This window comes from Lampris incognitus, chromosome 2 (genome assembly GCF_029633865.1).
Source record: "Lampris incognitus isolate fLamInc1 chromosome 2, fLamInc1.hap2, whole genome shotgun sequence".
In the NCBI taxonomy this organism is placed as follows: Eukaryota; Metazoa; Chordata; class Actinopteri; order Lampriformes; family Lampridae; genus Lampris; species Lampris incognitus.
Genome location: NC_079212.1, coordinates 88,537,563 through 88,557,841, shown reverse-complemented (window position 1 = coordinate 88,557,841; position 20,279 = coordinate 88,537,563). Strand labels below are relative to the sequence as shown.

At 48.8% G+C, this 20,279-nt stretch overlaps 1 protein-coding gene across 1 annotated transcript; it reads left to right on the top strand.

Annotated features, from left to right (window-relative positions):
* The first annotated feature begins 4,761 nt into the window (after positions 1-4,761).
* On the top strand, positions 4,762-16,321 carry si:ch211-157b11.8 (fibroleukin). Its single transcript, XM_056300464.1, is given in 8 exon segments — positions 4,762-5,028; positions 7,153-7,158; positions 7,443-7,638; positions 14,257-14,334; positions 14,446-14,558; positions 14,678-14,940; positions 15,978-16,128; positions 16,130-16,321. Coding segments are annotated over 8 exon segments (1,266 nt in total).
* The last annotated feature ends 3,958 nt before the right edge of the window (positions 16,322-20,279 follow it).

The window sequence follows — 20,279 nt, the reverse complement described above, 5'->3', positions numbered from 1 at the left end:
GGGGACACATGGACAAAAAGAGCGATAACGTCCAGACAAGGGTGGGGGTGGTGATGATAGTAAACAATATGGAATCACCTATTTATTTGCGTTTCTATTCGTTTCCCCCCCCCAAAATATTTCAATGACGTGGAGGAATTTACTTGTATATGAAAGCACGGGGAAAGAGGGAGGGCTGCCTTTCCACTTACAGGCATGTTACCCAAAAGAGTCACGAGATGAATAGTGTCTGAAATGTTTACATCCATGAAGGAGAATATATCAACGTATGGAAATGAAGGCATGTTTAATCATTTTAAAGACAACCAATTATGGATCTCGGACCAAAACAAATGAGCGTAAGAACAATTAGAAAATATAAATGGTCAGTGGTGTCAGCCTCAGAGGAACAGCAGATGCAGGGATCCGCTTCAAATTTAAATGTCTTATGCATAAAGTCATTAACAGGGCATATCGCTGATACTGCTGTAAAATGGGTTTGTTTGACTCCAGGAGCAACAGGACACGACGGACACAAAGAAGAGGACTTCCTGCTGACGGGGAACCGCCACGTGGTCGCGCACAGGGCACGAGCTGAAGCCCCCAACATGTTTCTGTTTAAAAACCACCAGACTAGCTGTTTTGTCATTGCACTTCTTTCATCCATCAGGTTTACACCAGCAGCTCTCAGAGAAGGCGAAAGCAGAGAGCCCACTTCAGAGACGGCGCACTGACGGACCCGAACCCACCTCGCCAGTCCCGAGGATCGACTCTCTGCTCCAGCTGTCCAGGACAAGCTCACTGCACCCCATTATCGTGCCCATTACTCATTAACCTAATCACTAACTTCTTGAGTAATTGCTTACTCACTGCTCACTCACTCACTCAATCACTCAATCAATCAATCAATCACCAATTATTCGATGTATTGATTAATATTTCGAAACTTCGCACTTCCGAGGCAGAGTGGGAAGTTTTCTCCGGCTTCACATCTGCTGGACCTGCCACCTCACATAACATAACACAACACACATAACATAACAACTATGACAAACACACAATACAAATGTAATGTGCAGGAGCAACAGTCGGATTCATCGGTCGTTTGATCAATAGAAGAAAAATGATTGCCATATAACAATAAAAGATAACAACAGTAACCTTGAATAAACCGGGGCGGTGTGACAAAATGATTTTTTATTGACGTTTGGTAATCGTGACGTGGCCAAAGTGCGACATGCCGCCTCTAGGGGTCAGTGTCGCCCCATTTGGCTGAGCCAGAAACAGTGTCGCAGCAAAACGTTTCTTCTTCTGCGTCCGCAGAATGAGGTCTCTTAGATACGTTGGGTTAATTTATGGTCTAAATGATGGTAGGAGTAGGAGATACGTGTGTGGAATGAGCCGCAGGTGTGAGTGATCACCTACTTCTGACGTGTGTTACCACGAGAGGGGGGGGGCAAGGCAAAGTGGTGGTTTTGTGAAATACAGCTAAGGTGTGCTGTGGGCCCACCTGTTGGCTCAGAAACCTCTGTGCCACTTGGGAGTTTATGAGAGTTCATCTTATCTTCAGATTAACACACTGAGTAAACAATGTGTGTCAAAACGTAAACAAGCATGTAACACAAGCACCAATCAAATTCTTCATCAATTCTTTGGCATGGCGGCCTTTTCCTCCATTGAAGATGACTTTATATGGCTTTTACATTTATTGAATTTTATGCCCTGCACTACTTTTTTTGGGGGGGGGGCAAGAAGCACCTAAGTGAAGCACACAACAGACATATTTACACTGAATATACAGTTTCAATATGCAGAAATGCAAACTGTTTACCCAGACTAACAACGATCTCAACAGTTTGCTGCAAATGAAAAGCTTCACACATCCTTCCCCTTTTGCATACTCAGAATAATCCCCCCCCCACACAAAACAGCTACAAGAATAATAAAATCAACAGAGGGTATGCAAATGCTGTAATGGCTGCAACAGGAGGGTGGAAATAAATAAATGAGTATATTTGAAACACCGTCCAAGTTCCAAGGATCTCTGCCACACATTAGGCCACATGAGACGTCCACCATACTCACTCACACTTACATTCAGGTGTTGTTGTACTTATATGTTTGTTTTTTGGCACTAAATATTGTAACGTGCATGGATAAGTAGGCACGCTGGCCGCTGGCTGGCGGGTCTGACCCTTTAGTCAAGCGCTTAGCGACGTCTCCTGTGGTGCGGGCGACACGGGTTCGCATCCCGGCCGCTACAGTACATTTCTGCAACACATGTAGACAGCCTGAATCCCACATAGCTCACATAAACTTCTAACGTGGAGGTTTCCTCCGCTGCTCCAGCAGGGGTTTCGGACAGTGACTCAGACGTGGAGGTCTGGATGTTGCACCGCCACCCCACGAGAGTTCATAGTGGACATTTGCTACCCAGAATCACTCCTCTCCCAGACGGCTCAGAGATACGAGCTCTACCGGACGAGGCGAGCGTGTCTGAGCTGTGACACATTCACGAGGGACACATCCTAACTCCCCGGTCCGAGCTGTGTCTCCTTTACCTCTCATGTTGTCCACATGCTCTGTATACGCCCTGGTCTTAAGGGTCATTTATGACCCGCCTTCATTAGACCTCTGAATTAAAGCCACTTAATTTAATTTTCAACCCCAGATCTATCCTGCATGAAGAAACAAGCTGTCATTCACCACAGACTGTGGGACTGTCTGGGTTTTCCCTCTCCACCGTGCAGGGAGACTGCATTTCATCAGTGGACACCACCCATTTTTATAGGGTCACACACGACCCGCACGTGTCTTAGGGTCACACATGACCCCAAGACCATCTTAGCACCCTAGCGGTGTACAGCTTTCATGGAAATATGAACAAAAAAAGTTTCACTTCTTTTAATGTTGGAGTCACTGTAGGAAGAGTCACCACATTTCAGGTTGAAAAAAGATCATGTGGAGTCTTGTCAACACTGTTGTGGGCCTTTCTGACCCGTAGGACAACAGGGGGGGGGGGGTTAAAGCTGCTGCAAGTTATGCTGAAAATAAGCAAAGCGTCTCTCCGAGAACACGCCAAAGTACGAATCAGCTCGGCCACAAAACTGTGAAATAATTCATGGCCAACATTTTGCTCGCTCGCTTGCTTGCTCCTTCTCAGAACGGGTTCGATCCCGTCCCTGAATCTGCTCGGCTTTGGGTTTGTATGTTAGCAGGGGTGAATGCATGTGTGTGTGTGTGTGTTGGTGTTTGCACGCCTCGTTAGCCGGAGTGTGTCTCTGTGCAGTCCCGATGACCGCAGCGACTGGCGTTTCTAAAGGAATTCTTGCCCTCTCGCACCTACTGAATGCCTTGTCTTTACGACCCCCGGGGATCTGGGCTGGTAAACAGCGGCGCTGCGAAACAAAGGGACACGGGTGAGAATATGGGGGGAAAAGCAGTGGGAAGATGCTTTTTAAGGACACATTCCTGAAGCGTCTGCAGAGTATTCCCTCTCATATTCCCTCTGATAGGAAAGGCCGAAGAGTGATTAACCATCTATCGGGTGTGCAGGAGAAGGAAGACTTCACATGAAGGTGAGGACCCCCCCTCCACAGCGGCAAGAAGGTCTGTTAATCTGGGAGAGCTCGCTTTATACACCCATAAACTGTGTATAATGTCTGCATACCTGGTGGGGAAGGAGTGGAGGGCAAGGAGTGGAGGAGAAGGAGTGGTGGAGAAGGAGTGGAGGGGAAGGGGTAGAGGAGAAGTAGTGGTGGAGAAGGAGTGGAGGGGAAGGAGTGGAGGAGAAGGAGTGGTAGAGAATGAGTGGTGGAGAAGGAGTGGAGGAGAAGGAGTGGTGGAGGAGTGGGATCCCAATCCAAATTCTGTGTGAATGCCTGCACAGGTTCATGTGTGTAAGAGAGAGAGAGTGTGTGAAAACGAGATGGGGAGGGAGAGACAGAGAGAGAGAGAGAGAGAGAGAGAGAGAGAGAGAGAGAGAGAGAGAGAGAGAGAGAGAGAGAGAGAGAGAGAGAGAGAGATGAGTCAAAGAGATGGACAGACTGGTGTGTGTGTGTGTGTGTGTGTATGTGTGTGAGTGTGTGTATTAGTGGGTGGGTGCATTAGTGCGTGTCAGATAGCAAAGAGTGCTGCAGTTATCTAGGAATCTGAGCCAATGCAACCTCACTTACACAGAGAGAGAGAGGGGGAGAGAGAGAGCGAGAGAGGGGGGGGTGAGAGAGAGAGAGAAAGAGAGAGAGAGAGAGAGAGAGAGAGAGAGAGAGAGAGAGAGAGAGAGAGAGAGAGAGAGAGAGAGAGAGAGAGAGAGAGGGTAAGACAGGGAGCAAAGAGAGGGAGATTAAGCAAGGGTAGAAAGAGGGACGAGGATGACCGTGGTGCGCAGAGCAGAATACAAGACAGATTGGAGCGACAGCAGATAGAGCCAAACCTAAAACAAGGAAGGACAGTGGAGACTGGAATGAGGTGTTTGATGTAGAAGAGACTGGAATGAGGTGTTTGACGTAGAACTGTATAGGTAAGAAGAGACATCTACATACTGGGATGTAGTACACAGAACTGAGCCAAGATATCAGTCAATTTGCTGACAGGTCGGTTTTCTGAGAACCTTCCTCGGATGAGAGAGGAGTCGTTGAGAAGACTACCCGCAGCTTTCTCTTCAGACGACGAGCTGGGCCAGAGCTCGGGCTGAAACCGGCGTGAAGAGGACCACACGAGGAGGGACGAAGGCTTTTGACGCGTCCACGTTTCGGATCAAAATCTCCCTCGCCGAGCTTTCCCATGATTCCGACAGGCTCTCTCACCATGCTTGCGCTCCTGTCTCTCTGTGTAGGAGCTCTGTTGTCTCCGGACACATCCGCCGCTTGTCCCCGGCCTCCCTGCAGGGACAGCCTGGTGGCCATGCCACCTGCACAGGCTGGGACGGGAGCGGGAGCGAGCACCGAGGCCTGCGAGGGTCAAACCGACAGCACAAGTTGCAGAGCGGTGGCCTCCCTCCCAGCCATCTCAGAGACCGGCAGGCACAGGCAGGATCTACCACAGTTTCAGGTGAGTGACCTTTACTTCCGTATGGGGTCATCATGTCTTCTGCTGTTCCCATTACAACTGTTGCACCTCGAAGAACGATCAGTCTGTGTGGATCTTTATAGAGAAGCTGGACAATGTGACAGTAAGGGCTTCAAGTCTCGCTGTGCAATTTGGGCCGTCTCAGACGAAAGAGGACTAAATATGGCGATATCATCACTGTGAGACAGGTTCAATTTCAGGTTCAGGTTTATTACGGTCTTGCGACCGAAGATAACTAGCCGGGACAAAAGTCTGACAGCTTCGGACATTTAGGATGCTCATCTCACAAAGTGACTCGGGACGCCCAGCTTGAAACCGGGACAATCCCGGACAAACCGGGACGTCCGGCCACCCTACCATCTCACAATGTGACCGCTGCTACGACCTACGTCTACTAACCAACCAATAGAAATGAAGCAGGAAATGACGCACTGACCAACGCGACGCAGAATCTTTGCTGGCGCCAAACACAAACAAACACACGGTTAGCATTGTAAAGTACTAATAAGACACGTTAGCCCCTAGCTAACGGGTCTGACCCTTTAGCCGAGCGGTTAGCGATGTCGCCTTGTGGTGCAGTACACCCCGTATCGAATCTCGCACCGGGCAAGAAAATAACCGGTGACATTGGTGGCAGCGGTGGGATCCGGAAGTGTGCGGATCCTCAGAAGTCTCTTCGGAGCGCGGGAAGAACAAAGCGCGAGGGCGCGCTTCCGGGGAGGGTGACGACTGTAAACTACTAATAAGACACGTTAGTCCCTAGCTAACGGGTCTGACCCTTTAGCCGAGCGGTTAGTGATGTCGCCTTGTGGTGCAGTACACCCCATATCGAATCCCACACCGGGCAAGAAAATAACCGGTTACAGCATCTTTGACCCAAATGCGACGGCTTCAACAAAACGAGCTAAAACGAGCTGCGGCGGCTATTGGAAGGACTCGATTCCTGCTTGGGCGTCACGTCGCTCTACCGGCGGCGCAGATTGATTACGTACGCTGACGCGGCACGCACGCTGATGACGTTTTTATGGGCTTGCGTCGTCGCCTGCGATTCAGTAGGCGTTATCGTACAGTCTGCATACGTCAAACTTGATGTCGTACCCAAGTTTATTGGATCCATATCGCACAGCGTGGCTCGCAGTACACTTACGGGACTGCTAAAGTCTCACAGCGGGTAGGAGGCTTGACACACCACGCTGCTCGTGTTATGTGATGGCGGAATGGCGGAGGGTAAAGTGACAGCAAATGACACGACATCCCTCAGCAAGTGGAAGTTGAGTCAATCCGCGATCCGAGCGTGCTGTGGAGACCGGGCAGCCCACTATCTGCCGAGGCCAACAGGTCGCTCCTCTCGGGATTCTAGGGCCCTCCAAACTTGGCACCACCTAGCAGACACGGTGCAGCGATCAAAGCGGGGATAATTTTAGGGCTGCTTTAAAAGTGTCCTCATCATATGCCTGTGCTGAGCTCATACAGCGACAGGTGTGCGGGGGGCATTATTATTACAATAGATGACGTAAGTGTGAACCACTACTTATTGAGTGAGGCCACTGTGCGAGCCGCTGGATTTCTGTGCGCGCGCTCATAAAATTCAGCCACGTACGACTGTGCACGTGGACGACTTCATGCCCCTTAACTTTTAACCAAAAAAAAGCCCAATTTCATCAAGGTCAAAGCCCATTTACACGTACTCTTCTTGAAGCACAACCAAGATATATATATATATATATATATAAAATTCATGTTGCACTTTTCGAAACAGGGCTCACAAAGTGCTTTCCAAGTAAAAGGACATAGCACGAGACAGTAAAGAGCTGAGTCATACTATTTTTATTTTTTTTTGGGATTTCCCCCCCTTTTTCTCCCCGATCTGGCCAATTACCCCACACGCTCCACCCCCTCTGCTGATCCGGGGAGGGCTGCAGACTACCACATGCCTCCTCCGATACATGTGGAGTCGCCAGCCCCTTCTTTTCACCTGACAGGGAGGAGTTCCCCCCAGTCCCGCCCCCCTCCGAACAGGTGCCCCGACCGACCGGAGGAGGCGCTAGTGCATCGACCATGACGCACACCCTCATCCGGCTTCCCACCCGCAGACGCCCGCCCAAGCCGGAGGTAACGCGGGGATTCGAACCGGCGATCCCCGCGTTGGTAGGCAACGGAACAGACTGCCACGCTTGCAAACGATCATTTCTTAAAATTCCCTTGCGTGTATTTATCTTGTGAAAACACCAAAAACCATCCTCAAAATGTCGTCATGTTATCGGTATAACGGGTTAAAAACATCATGACATGTCTGATTTCGTCAGTGAGTCCCAGCCCTGCTGCGGAGTGTTGATCTGATGTGGTTTCTGATGTGGGCAGTCGTAATGGGGTGGGGTGGGGTTACTCTCTTGCAGACGGAGGATGTCACCGAGCGTCTAGTTCAGCTGCAGCGCTGCATGCGCTCGCTCCAGGAAACAGAGGGCCCCCAGAGGCAGGGAGGGCAGGAAGGCGACTCGCTGCGGGCCATCCTGGCACTGATGGTGGCGGTGCTGACTGAGTGCGACCTCCACTGTCACAGCCAGGCGCTGAGGGCCATGGCCAAACGACTCGGTGAGCAACGTAACCTCCCCTCAGATCACATATCACCCACCGTCTCCGCATAAGACACACATGGTACTGTACACACGCTCACAACCCCTCCACCCCACCCCCTCCCCGACACAGTAAACAGACTCTCAATAAAGCCTGCCGAGTGTTAGTCAAAGGTGAGTGCGTAGGAATGTAAGTGCTCTGAGGGAGTGAATGGGTGACTGCTCACCTCAGAGACGGGAGGGGGGAACCACTGTGGGTGGTGGACTTCCTCTGCAGCAGATATAGTCCATGGGCCAGAGTCCAAAATTTCCTATTTTGGTACACTCAAGGTAGCAAAACTTACTTATAATTTTTGAAAGGATCCATGTCTGTAGATGATATTTTGGTATGATAACCATTCCTGAGTGGCAGCTGTATCACAGTTATCAGCTCATGAAGTTAACCACCCCCTAAAGTAAATTGCATTTTAGACGCTGGTGCATATCCTGGTTTAGCCTCATGGTCAGGACATTTTTCAATGTTCTATAATATTGTCTTTGGTATCATTTTAAAGGGGACCTTCTTAGCTTTCATTCAAGCCCTGTTGTGGATATTTCTCACAAATATAGAGGTCACTTGAGCTCTTCAACCCGTCAATAACACACATCTTTCTGCAATGTTCGCCTAAACTATATACTTTCTTTTAGCCCTGTGGCATCTAGGAATATCAGGGACACAAAACACAAAAACTGGAATACTCACAGGACTGTAAAGATTCAGGAAATGCATACTATACCCATACTATTTCATTGTGTGAGGTGATTGTGAGCCTTAAATGAGAAGGGCATTATTAATAAGAAACTAACTAGACCAAAGCCAGTTAGTCCATGGGTCAGACCAGATATCGATATCACCCAAGGTGACACAACTTCACTGGTGCCATTTTATTTGGTACACTAACAGAAGTAAAATAATACATGATAACCTTTCCAAATGACCTGTTTCTGTGCCTCTCACGATTGTGTATTTGCCCAGATTTTTACAAATATAGCATTTCAACACCCCTGGTACTGATTAGCCTAGCTTAAACTCTGGGACAGTTCTTAGTTGGCCAACAACCAAGGATAACCAGTACTGTGTACTTCCATTCATTGTGCTAAGCTAGGCTAACGTGCAGCCAGATAGCTTTCTACTAAACACATATAGAGGAAACTGGTATCTATCTTCTTGTCTCACTCTGGAGAAGATTGTAAGCTAATTTCCCATAATGTTAGCATGTTCTTTTAATGTATATGTTAATATGATTAGTTGAAGTGGCTACGAGGAACTTTCATCTTGTGTTGATTTTAGCGGCCTCATGTGGACAAAATACAGCTGTTGCATAGCAACTAGGTAATGTATCTATTTGTGGCTATGTAAGATAAATAATGGTAATATGACGCTGGTGAAGCAAAGTAAACTTTGTTTTAGTAGTGTTCATACACCTAAGTTACATGTATTTGTTTGTATGTGGCAGGTGAAAACTGACTGAATATGGCCACTGGTGAACAAGCAAGTTTTTACCCAATACCAAAGCGCCCACGGGTGGAGTGCATTATCCACTGTTCTGATGATACAGATAAGCTGGTTTCACTACAAAGTGTCGACTCATGGAGAACTCTGCTCAGGGCAGCTCAGATACGAAATCATGCACCAGTTTTGAAACTGGCAAAAGACATTCCTGAGGGACAGATTCCAGCAATCTACTACCACAGAAAGTGTCGCAGTATCTTCACTATGAAGCAAATTCTTGATGGCCTCCTTGCAAAAGAAAAGAAAAGTTGTGTCTCTGCTGAAGAGAAACAATCTAAGAGAGTAGCTCGACATGCTCCAAGTACATCTAGGACTTATGATGCAGAGTGCATATTTTCTCAGAAAAACAGCAAATATTCCAAGAGACAGAATACGAGAGAAGTACTGGTGCAGTGTCGAGAACTGCGAGCTGATCAGGAGTGCAGCCACAAAGAAAAGGGACAGCAGAATCCTTGCCATTGTGAGTAGAGACCTTGTAGCAGCTGAAGGGCACTACCACAGGTCATGCTATAGACTTTACACCAAAGAAGAGGTTTCCAAAGGAGAGGTTGCCAGCAATGAAGATGATGATGCTGCAGCCCAGTATGAAGCTGCTGTGAATAAGGCGTACAATGAGCTGTTCCTCTTCATCAGGATGGAGCTTTTTGGCAATCCTCAAGTGATGACAATGACTGATCTCTCTTCTAGACTGGTAGCTTCAATGAACTCCCAAGGCATTGCCCAAGTCAAGGAATCAACCAAGAAGCACATAAGGCGAAACCTGGAGAGTGAGTTTGCTGGAGCCTTGCAGATATTCCCTGATGAGAAAGGAAAATTCCTCCTCTATCCCGATAACTTGTCCATGAGGGAACTTGCCAAAGAAAATCAGTCTCTCAAAAGGGAGCTGCAGACCCTGAAAAGTGTCAGTGCACAAGATGTTATAGCCAAAGCAGCCATCAAATTGAGAGCAGACATTAAAAGTCAAGATGTTCCTCAAACCTGGCCGCCTGAAGTCAAACCAGAAGCAGAATGTCCTACCATTCCAGAGTCGCTCATTATCTTCCTGTACTCTCTACTCACAGGCTCAAATGATCCTGATGATGCATCCCAGAGAGTGCAGTGCCTTCTGCAGTCATTTGGCCATGACATAGTATATGCAGTGACATGTGGAAATACCAAGCCTTCCAAGCACATTGTTCTGCCATTCAGTGTCAAATCGTTGACAGGAAATGTAGAGTTGATAAACATCCTCAACCGACTTGGTCACAGTGTGTCCTATTCACAGATGGAAGAGATCAACACTGCCCTGTGTCTCCAGAAACTCTCATCATCAGGGAGTGGCATTGCCCTTCCAGCTAACATCCATCCTGGCATATTCACAACTTTAGCCTGGGACAATATCGACCGTCTTGAAGAAACTGTCAGTGGTGAGGGAACATCTCACAGAGTCAATGGGATTGCTGTGCAAGCAAAGCCAGTCAACCCACTTCCTGTCCAACCCATGCCCCCTGTTCCCAAAACAAAGAAGAGAAGCATTGATGGACCCCCACCAATGTTACCAACTTACAATGCTGGACAACGGGTAGGGCCACCACAAAGCAAAAAGTCAGATGCCGATACTGCAGCCAATACTAAGCTTGCCGGAGAGAAAAACCTTCTTTGGGTCCTAGCACGCATGTCACAACAAGAAGAACAGTCAGTCAGCAGCTGGACAGGCTTCAACATCCTGACTCGAGGAGAGATGACGGTCATCCCCGACAATATAGACTATCTGCCTACCATCAATGCTCCAGCGACACAAATGTCTACTGTCAACGAGGTGCTCCACCAGTCACTGAGCATCATGCAGTGCTTAGGCCTGAGGAAGATTGTCTGTGTCTTTGACCAAGCCCTGTATGGTTGAAATCTTGTTGGGGCTCATCCGAGCATCCAGAGAGGGAGACTGGATGCTACACTTGGCTAGCATTCGACCAATGATCCCATGGTGCTTTGCTTATGACAGGATGAATTATGCACGCTACCTCCCCTACTACTACGCCCAGATGTCTGAGCTGCCCATCACACACCCAGATGTGTACACAGAATTCATGGAAGGAGGCTTCTCAGTCCAACTGGGCTCCACCAATTCCTTTGGCCGAATCCCTGTTGACCAAGCTATAGAAGAAGCGGTGAATAAAGACACCCAAACAGCTGGAGGGACAAAGGGATTCAGCTTGAAGCCAGGAGCTGTGACCAAATATTATCTCACAGCTGAGTATAGAAGCATGTACCTCAGACAGCTGAGAGACCTGACAGGTCAAGGCAGGTGCAAATGGTCTCATCCAGATCTACAGAGTCCAAGGATCAAGAGAGATGAAGCAGGTGTCCAGTCTCTCATGGACCTTATGGAGAATAACTGGCTCAATCCTATGTCCCCTGATGAGATTGATTTGGTTAGTCTCTCCACTGGCAACATGGCTCCACCTGATGTGACCATAGATCTCTTGAGAGCTCTTGAGAAAGGAGAAGAGGCCTACCAAGCATTCCAGCAAACAAGGTTAGATGCAGACCCACCACCTGTGAAATTCCACGACAAGATGACCAAGCAAAGTCTGAAAACATTCTCCAATGTCAGCACAAAACAAGCTCATGGAAAGAAAGCACAGGATGTGGTTCTGAAGGCAGATAGAAACCTTTTCAGTCACATGATCCTAGTGGCTGAAAGCAGGAAGGTAAATCTGAAGGATGTCCTTGCCTACCCATTGGGCCCACTACCATGGGCACTGGCAAATGCTGATGGGTCCTTACGAAAAACAAACACGGCTGCACTTGCCATAGAGCTTGAAAAGAATGTATCTCCTGCAGAAGACATCCCAATCCCATCTACTTCCATCATTGATGGGATGAGCCTGGTCCAAAAAATGAATGGCAACAACAAAACCTTTGCACAGGTGGCAGAGTCAGCCTTGACCCAGGTCCTCCATGAGGGAGCACAGAGTGGGAGGATTGATGTTGTTTTTGATGTCTATCACCAGACTTCGATCAAAGATGCTGAACGACTGAACCGGGGTGGAGACATCACTCTCCAGTACAAGAATCTTGCAGGGGGACACCACGTCCAGCAGTGGAGAAAATTTCTGTGCAGTTCCTCCAACAAGACCAGTCTCATCAAGTTTCTGGTGGAAGAGTGGAAACTCCCACGATACAGAGCTATGCTGCATGGCAAGGTGTTGTACATGACCTGTGAGGAAACCTGCTACAAGTTGACAGAAGATGGGTGTGAGGAAGCAGCAGAACTGCACTCCACACATGAAGAAGCTGACACCCGTCTGCTCCTGCATGCATTGCATGCAGCAAATGCGGGCTCAAAGTCAGTTATCATCACAGCTGAGGACACTGATGTCATGGTGCTTTTGTCTTGGCTTCCAGAAGGACATCACCTGTCCCATCTACCAGAAGTGTGGGACTCAGAACCGCACACAGTTTGTCGACATCACCAAACTGGCAAGTTCACTTGGAGACAGCATCTGTGACAGCCTAATTGGCTTACATGCCTTCACAGGCTGCGACACTGTCAGTGCATTCGCTGGTCGAGGGAAGCTGAATGCCCTGAAGATAGTGAGAAAGCACACTTCCTGCCAAGAGACTTTTAGTCAACTGGGACAGACATGGAATGTGAGTGATGAGCTGTTCCAGAAAATTGAGCAGTTCACCTGTCGGATGTATGTTGCTAATAGCAGCACTGCTGAGGTGAACAAACTGCGTTACCAGCTCTTCTGCACCAAAAGGGGAGAGGTTGAGTCCAGCCAGCTGCCACCATGTAGAGACTGTCTCTTTATGCATGTTCAACGAGCCAACTATCAGGCAGCAATATGGAAGTGCTGTCTGCAGGCTAACCCTGTGGTGCCAAGCCCTACTGAGTATGGATGGACAGACGATGAAGGCAAGCTGGCCATTTACTGGATGCGCTCCCCACCTGCACCAGATGTGGTCTTGGAAATGCTAACATGCAAGTGTGTGCATTCATGCAAAATGCCAAGCTGCATGTGCCTGTCAAATGGACTTCCATGCACAGATATGTGCAGGTTACAGACCTGCAGTAACCAAAAACAGCAGGATGGTCCAGAACTGGACTTTGAACTTGGGGAGTCAGATGATGAGAGAAACGAGCAGATTGATGAATGACAGTGTGATGATTCTGATGGTATTACTGTGGTAGTAGTCTATTGATGCACAGGATGTTGATTCTGGACTTGGTTACCCAGAGCTTGATAACAATAATGTAACCATATTCACATATACCCATTACCCTACCCATTACCATTACATATACCCACTAATGATATGGGATTACATGTATCATTGACTAAGTATATGTAAATGTCAATGTTGTTTAAAATATTAAAATAGTTCATTACCTCACTATGGTATTCCTTTTTATCATGTATTTTGATTGTGTATTTAAACAAATGTACAGAGACCAGTTTGTGACCTAACTGGCTTTGGTCTAGTTCTCATTTAAGGCTCACAATCACCTCACACAATGAAATAGTATGGGTATATTATACATTTTCTGAATCTTTACAGTCCTGTGAGTATTCCAGTTTTTGTGTTTTGTGTCCCTGATATTCCTAGATGCCACAGGGCTAAAAGAAAGTATATAGTTTAGGCGAACATTGCAGAAAGATGTGTGTTATTGACGGGTTGAAGAGCTCAAGTGACCTCTATATTTGTGAGAAATATCCACAACAGGGCTTGAATGAAAGCTAAGAAGGTCCCCTTTAAAATGATACCAAAGACAATATTATAGAACATTGAAAAATGTCCTGACCATGAGGCTAAACCAGGATATGCACCAGCGTCTAAAATGCAATTTACTTTAGGGGGTGGTTAACTTCATGAGCTGATAACTGTGATACAGCTGCCACTCAGGAATGGTTATCATACCAAAATATCATCTACAGACATGGATCCTTTCAAAAAGTATAAGTAAGTTTTGCCACCTTGAGTGTACCGAAATATCGTCTGGCCCATGGACTAATATCAGGGAGTAGCAATTCTTTCTATCCACCAACAGCAATGCAATTTTGTATGTCTTGCATGCAACTGCCTCGACTTGTTCGACAGAGGGTGCAGCCGTTGGAAGACGAGGGGAGAAGGACCTGCTGCTTCTACTGAGGAGCATCACACAGTATCCACCCACAGGTGAGAGGGCTCTCACGACGATGCGTCTTTGGTATTTGCGTGAGAGAACAACAAGGCCATCAGTCGATTCCTTGGTGACTTCAACAGCTTTGCATGGTGTGTCATCCTCAGTTGCCCCCTTGGCAAGGTTACATCCTCAGGACTGCGCTGAGATCTACAAGCTGGGGATCGAAGAGGATGGAATCTATACCATTCAGCCTGACCTGCACAGACCGGCTGTGGAGGTATTTCATGTTCACACATAACCCCCACCCCGACTCCCACCTCTACCAGGTATCTGCTGTCTGTCTGTAGCTCGATGGTTTTGGGATGGGGTTACAGTTGTGTCTTTCCATTCCCCCAGGCCAAGTGTGACATGGAGACAGCAGGCGGAGGTTGGACGGTGTTCCAGAGTCGGTGGGATGGCTCGCTGGACTTCAACCGGACGTGGCAGGAATACCGGGAGGGCTTTGGATCTCCGCAAGGAGAGCACTGGCTGGGGAACGCAGCGCTCCAGGCCCTCACATCCACTGGCCAGCACCAGCTCCGCGTCGAACTTGAGGACTGGTACCAGCAGAAACGCCAAGCCACCTACAGCAGCTTCAAAGTGGCTTCGGAGGCACAGAGGTGACTGCTGCACATACCGGCACTTCCATCTCCCAACGGGGAGCAGCAGTCGTGTGACTGGATGGAAATCCAGGTTACTTTGTGCAAAATGCCTGGAGACAGTGAAAAAATATCAGTCCCCTTACCTTTAAAATCTACTGTTGTCGTTGATGTCAGTGCCTTTGAGCAATCCAGTGGCCAGAATCGAAGAGAGTTTAAACACCCGAGAGTTCTCCAGCGCGCGCACGTGCGTGTGTGCGCGTGAGGCTACCTCTTTAAGATCCTGTGTGTAGATATAACGATCATGAATGAGTAGATTCGCTAGCCCTTGGCTAACGGGTCGCACCTCTTCGTCGACTGGTTAGCGCAGTCGTCCGTGGTGCGGGCGACCCGGGTTCGCGTCCCGGCTGCGGCGGTTCCCGGCTGCCCCCCGAATTCGCTACATTGGTGTCAGAAGTGGGATGGTGAGACCGTGAGGTCATCGGAAGCGCGTGCGCCCAGAGGCGCGGGGACGCGCTTCCCGAAGAAGAGGGTAGTGTAACGATCATGAACGAGTAGATTCGCTAGCCCTTGGCTAATAGGTCAGACTCTTTAGTCCAGGGGTGGGCAATCTTATCCCAGGAAGGACCACTGTGGGTGCCGGTTTTTGTTCCAACCAAGCAGTTACACACCTGATCCCACTAACCAACCAGTAGAGTCTTTGCTGAGGAACTTGATTAGGAGACACAGTTGTGTAATTGCTTGGTTGGAAAAAAAGTCTTCACCCACTTTGGCCCGTTTTGGATAAGATAGCCCACCACTGCTTTAGTTGACTGGTTAGCGCAGTCTCTCGTGGTGCGGGACGACCCAGGTTCGCGTCCCGGCTGCGGCGGTTCCCGGCTGCCCGCTGAATTTGCTACATGGACAGTAACGTAATCTTAACTTGCCTGTTTAATTAGATAAAGATGAAAACACCATGGTAGTCATTGTTCACCCTCCACCATGTTGCCCTTTCTCTGCCCTCTCAGGGTACACATTAACACTCAGACGCTGTCCATGTTCAACTCTGTCCCGTCCAGGTATCGCCTGACAGCGCGGGAGTACTCGGGTAATGCGGGCAACGCCCTGAGCTATAGCAAGCGCTACAACCACGACGGAAGAGCTTTCAGCACCGCCGACCGGGACCACGACCGATACAGCGCCGGCAACTGTGCCCAGTACTACGGCGCAGGGCTGGTGGTTTGATGCCTGCTTGGCAGCCAACCTGAACGGGAAGTACTACCGCGGGCGATACAGCGGCCTGACCAACGGCATCTACTGGGGCACGTGGTACATTCTGACCGACAGCCGCTCCGGAGAGCGCTACTCCTTTAAGAGGGTGGAGATGAAGACGAGGCCTCGGCACTTTACTGGACCGGTCTAGCCTCCGATCCAGCTGAACCTGGACTTCGGCGATGAAAAGTTTCACGTGCCCGCACATGTCAATCACGGACGTGACGTTTCCTTTCCTCTGGTAGTACTTTGCTGTCTATCACTCTAGAGGAAACGTCCCTGCCTCTTAATCCTTTTTAAGAGCAACTCCCCCCCCCCAAAAAAACACGTTTAATTAAAACAAGTGTTGTTCTACAATCTGAACTCCACTGGGTTACTCTTGTGAGCAGCTATTCCCTCTTGATAAATTCTTATTTAAGTTAAATGTCCATAGAAGAAAGAAATGTATATTGAATGTGCCTGTAGAAACTGTTATTGAAATGAATCTCCCCTATTTTATTATATATTAACAACGACTGAGTGGAATTTATTCGTTTCGTCAGCTATACGGCCCATCAGCAGAGTGTGGGGCATGTGCGTGTATCACACCAAAGCATTAGACGTGTATGAGTTTTAACTTCTACCCAAAACGACCACGGGCGGTCAAAATGACCGCCGGTTTTTAATCCATATTCTGCCACTTGAGATATTAATGCATTGCATATGTGTCTGTTAGGAAACGGCTGACGCCAAACTTAAGATTTTAACAACTATAATATTATTTTTAAGCGATTTAAACTTCAGAGAGACGTGGTCGAACTCGAATAGCAAAATGGAAAAAGTGAAAATATCACCCGAAAAACGAAACGGGAAACACATGTTGCTAAGCTGACGAAAAAAAAAAGAAAAAGGGAAACGCAAAAAAAAAGAACTGAAAATAAACATTGAAACAGACCGAAACAATGACCGGAAGTTAAAAACTACTAGAACGACCATGGGCGGTCAAAATGACCGCCGCTGTATTTAAACTCTATATTGTGACAAGATAAACACCCAACTGAGATATTAATGCATTACATATTGTAGCGAATTCGGTGGACAACGCAACCACAGGAACTGCCGCGGCCGGGGAAGCGAACCAGGAGACATCGCTAACCGCTAGACTAAAGGATCAGACCCGCGAGCCAGCGGCCAGCGTGCCTTCTTATCCATGTACGTTACACTACCCCCCTCTTTCGGGAAGCGCGTTCCCGCGCTTAAGCATATCAGCTCCTTCACGCCTCAGGGCGCATATGCTTCCGATGGCCTTACGGTCGCTCCATCCCACTTCTGACACCAATGTAACCGGTAATTTTCTTGCCCGGTGCGGGATTCGATACGAGGTGTACTGCACCACAAGGCGACATCACTAACCGGGTTAGCGATGCCTCCTGCGGTGCGGGCGATACGGGTTCGCTTCCCGGCCGCGGCAGTTCCTGTGGTTGCGTTGTCCCCCGAATTCGCTACATTGGTGTCAGAAGTGGGATGGAGCGACCGTAAGGCCATCGTAAGCGTATGCGCCCTGAGGCGTGAAGGAGCTGATATGCTTAAGCGCGGGGACGCGCTTCCCGAAGGAGGGGGGGGGGTAGTGTAACGTGCATGGATAAGAAGACACGCTGGCCGCTGGCTCGCGGGTCTGATCCTTTAGTCGAGCGGTTAGCGATGCCTCCTGCGGTGCGGGCGACACGGGTTCGCTTCCGGCCGCAGCAGTTCCTGTGGTTGCGTTGTCCCCCCGAATTCGCTACAATATGTTAGTGTGTCTGTTATGAAACTACAGAATGACCGCCTTGGTCGTTTTAAAGTCTGTATGATTTTTTTAATAGATTTTTATGGAGACATGCGACTTCGCAGACCTTAGGGGACATTAACGGTCACACCCAAACTTTTCCTAAAAGCGTTTGCAAATATTTAACCAAATACCGAAACTACAGCGTGTGACACCGGCTACCGTACTTAACCTACTCTGTGCGCACGCAAAATTTTTTGAGTCCACGTCCGTGAGTCTCACGTGGGAAATCGACATCTTATAACAGCCGTGCAAAAGGTTCAGTACGGCAGGATCGGCTTTTGGATTAATTTCCGCTAATGAATAAGAAATGGCAACTTCGCTTTGACTTGCGAATAAGAGGCTTAGAGAAAGTGGACTCGTGTGTTCGAATGTGTTACTGATGCCGTTGTGACGCAGTGCGTCGTCATCAAGCAGGTGGGTAAAATACTGCAACGATCTGTAAGAATGATGAAACATACGACGAAAATAAGACCAAGGATGGGAAAAATTGAATTTTCCTCAGGAGTCGAGATAAAAAATCTGGGAGAGTCGTCGTTTCTGTGCGTCCAGGACAACCACGTGATCTAATAAACCCCATGGTCGATTAAAGGGTCGGACCCTTTAGTCGGTTGGTTAGCGTAGTCGTCCGTGGTGCGGGAGATCCGGCTGCGGCGGTCCCCGAAATTCCCCACAGTAGTCTAACAATCGATAGGAATGATGAAACATACAACGAAAATAAGACCAAGGATGGGAAAAATTGAATTTTCCTCAGGAGTTGAGACAAAATAAGGGAGAGTCGTCGTTTCTGTGCGTCCAGGACAACCACGTGATCTAATAAACCCTATGGTCGAATAAACCCCATGGTCGATTAAAGGGTCGGACCCTTTAGTCGGTTGGTTAGCGTAGTCGTCCGTGGTGCGGGAGGTCCGGGTTCGCGTCCCGGCTGCGGCGGTCCCCGGTTGTCCCCGGAATTCCCTACAGTAGTCTAACAATCGATAGGAATGATGAAACATACAATGACAATAAGACCAAGGATGGAGAGATTTTTCTTTCTATTTCCCTGAGGGGTCGCCATAACAACCTGGGAGAGTCGTCCTTCCGGTGCGTCCAGGATGACCACGTGGTCTCATTAGTCGAAGGTCACAGGTCTGGTATAGCATGCACAACAACAACAACAACAACAACAAGAATAATAATAACAAGAATCGCCTGTACCAAGTCACGTGCATCCAGATGAGAAGATGCCGTCCGCGTGAGACCGTTTCTGGGGTGGTGGTCCTGCAGGGATGAGGTCATCTCGTGCGAGGAGAGGCGGGTGCCATAACAGCTGGGTGATACCCAGCTCCTCAAAGTCCTCCGCTGCGGCCGCATTACCCATGCTGCCCCTGCCCGCCGTTCTAACACGCGACTGAGAGGTGATGGGGGACCTTCAAAACGCTGACCCAGAGCTCTCCCTCCACCTCCAAGCGCCTGTGTTCCCCTTCCAGGGACGCCCGAGCGGAGCCAAACCTAAACAGAGAAGAGCCCAGATTCATTTTTCTCTGATACATGTCACCCCACCTTCCACCCTCCCCCACAGCCAAACCCCCATCACCCTGAGGACTGGGCCGGGAGCTTTGCCCCGGCCCCATGACCCTCCCCCCCAACCCCAACCCAACCCCAAAATCCACTACTATCAACACACACTCAGACATGCATACACACAAACTGCCCTCTCACACACAAAAACACACACACTCTCTCTCTCTCTCTCTCTCTCTCTCTCTCTCTCTCTCTCTCTCTCTCTCTCTCTCTCTCTCTCTCTCTCTCTCTCTCACAAACACACACACACACACACACACACACACACATCATCATGCTGTCATGCTCTCTCACAAACACACACGCTCTCTCTCCCTCTCTCCCTCTCTCTCTCTCTCTCTCTCTCTCTCTCTCTCTCTCTCTCTCTCTCTCTCTCTCTCTCTCTCTCTCTCTCTCTCACACACACACACACACAGACATCATCATGTTGTCATGCTCTCTCACAAACACACGCTCGCTCTCTCCCTCTCTCTCTCTCTCTCTCTCTCTCTCTCTCTCTCTCTCTCTCCCCCCCCCCCCCCCCTCTCTCTCTCTCTCTCTCTCGCTCTCACACACACACACACACACACACACACACACACACACACACACACACACATCATTATCAACATGCTGTCATGCTCTCTCACAAACACACATGCTCTGTCTCTCTCCCTCTCTCCCTCTCTCTCTCTCTCTCTCTCTCTCTCTCTCTCTCTCTCTCTCTCTCTCTCTCTCTCTCTCTCTCTGAGCGGAAGTGCGA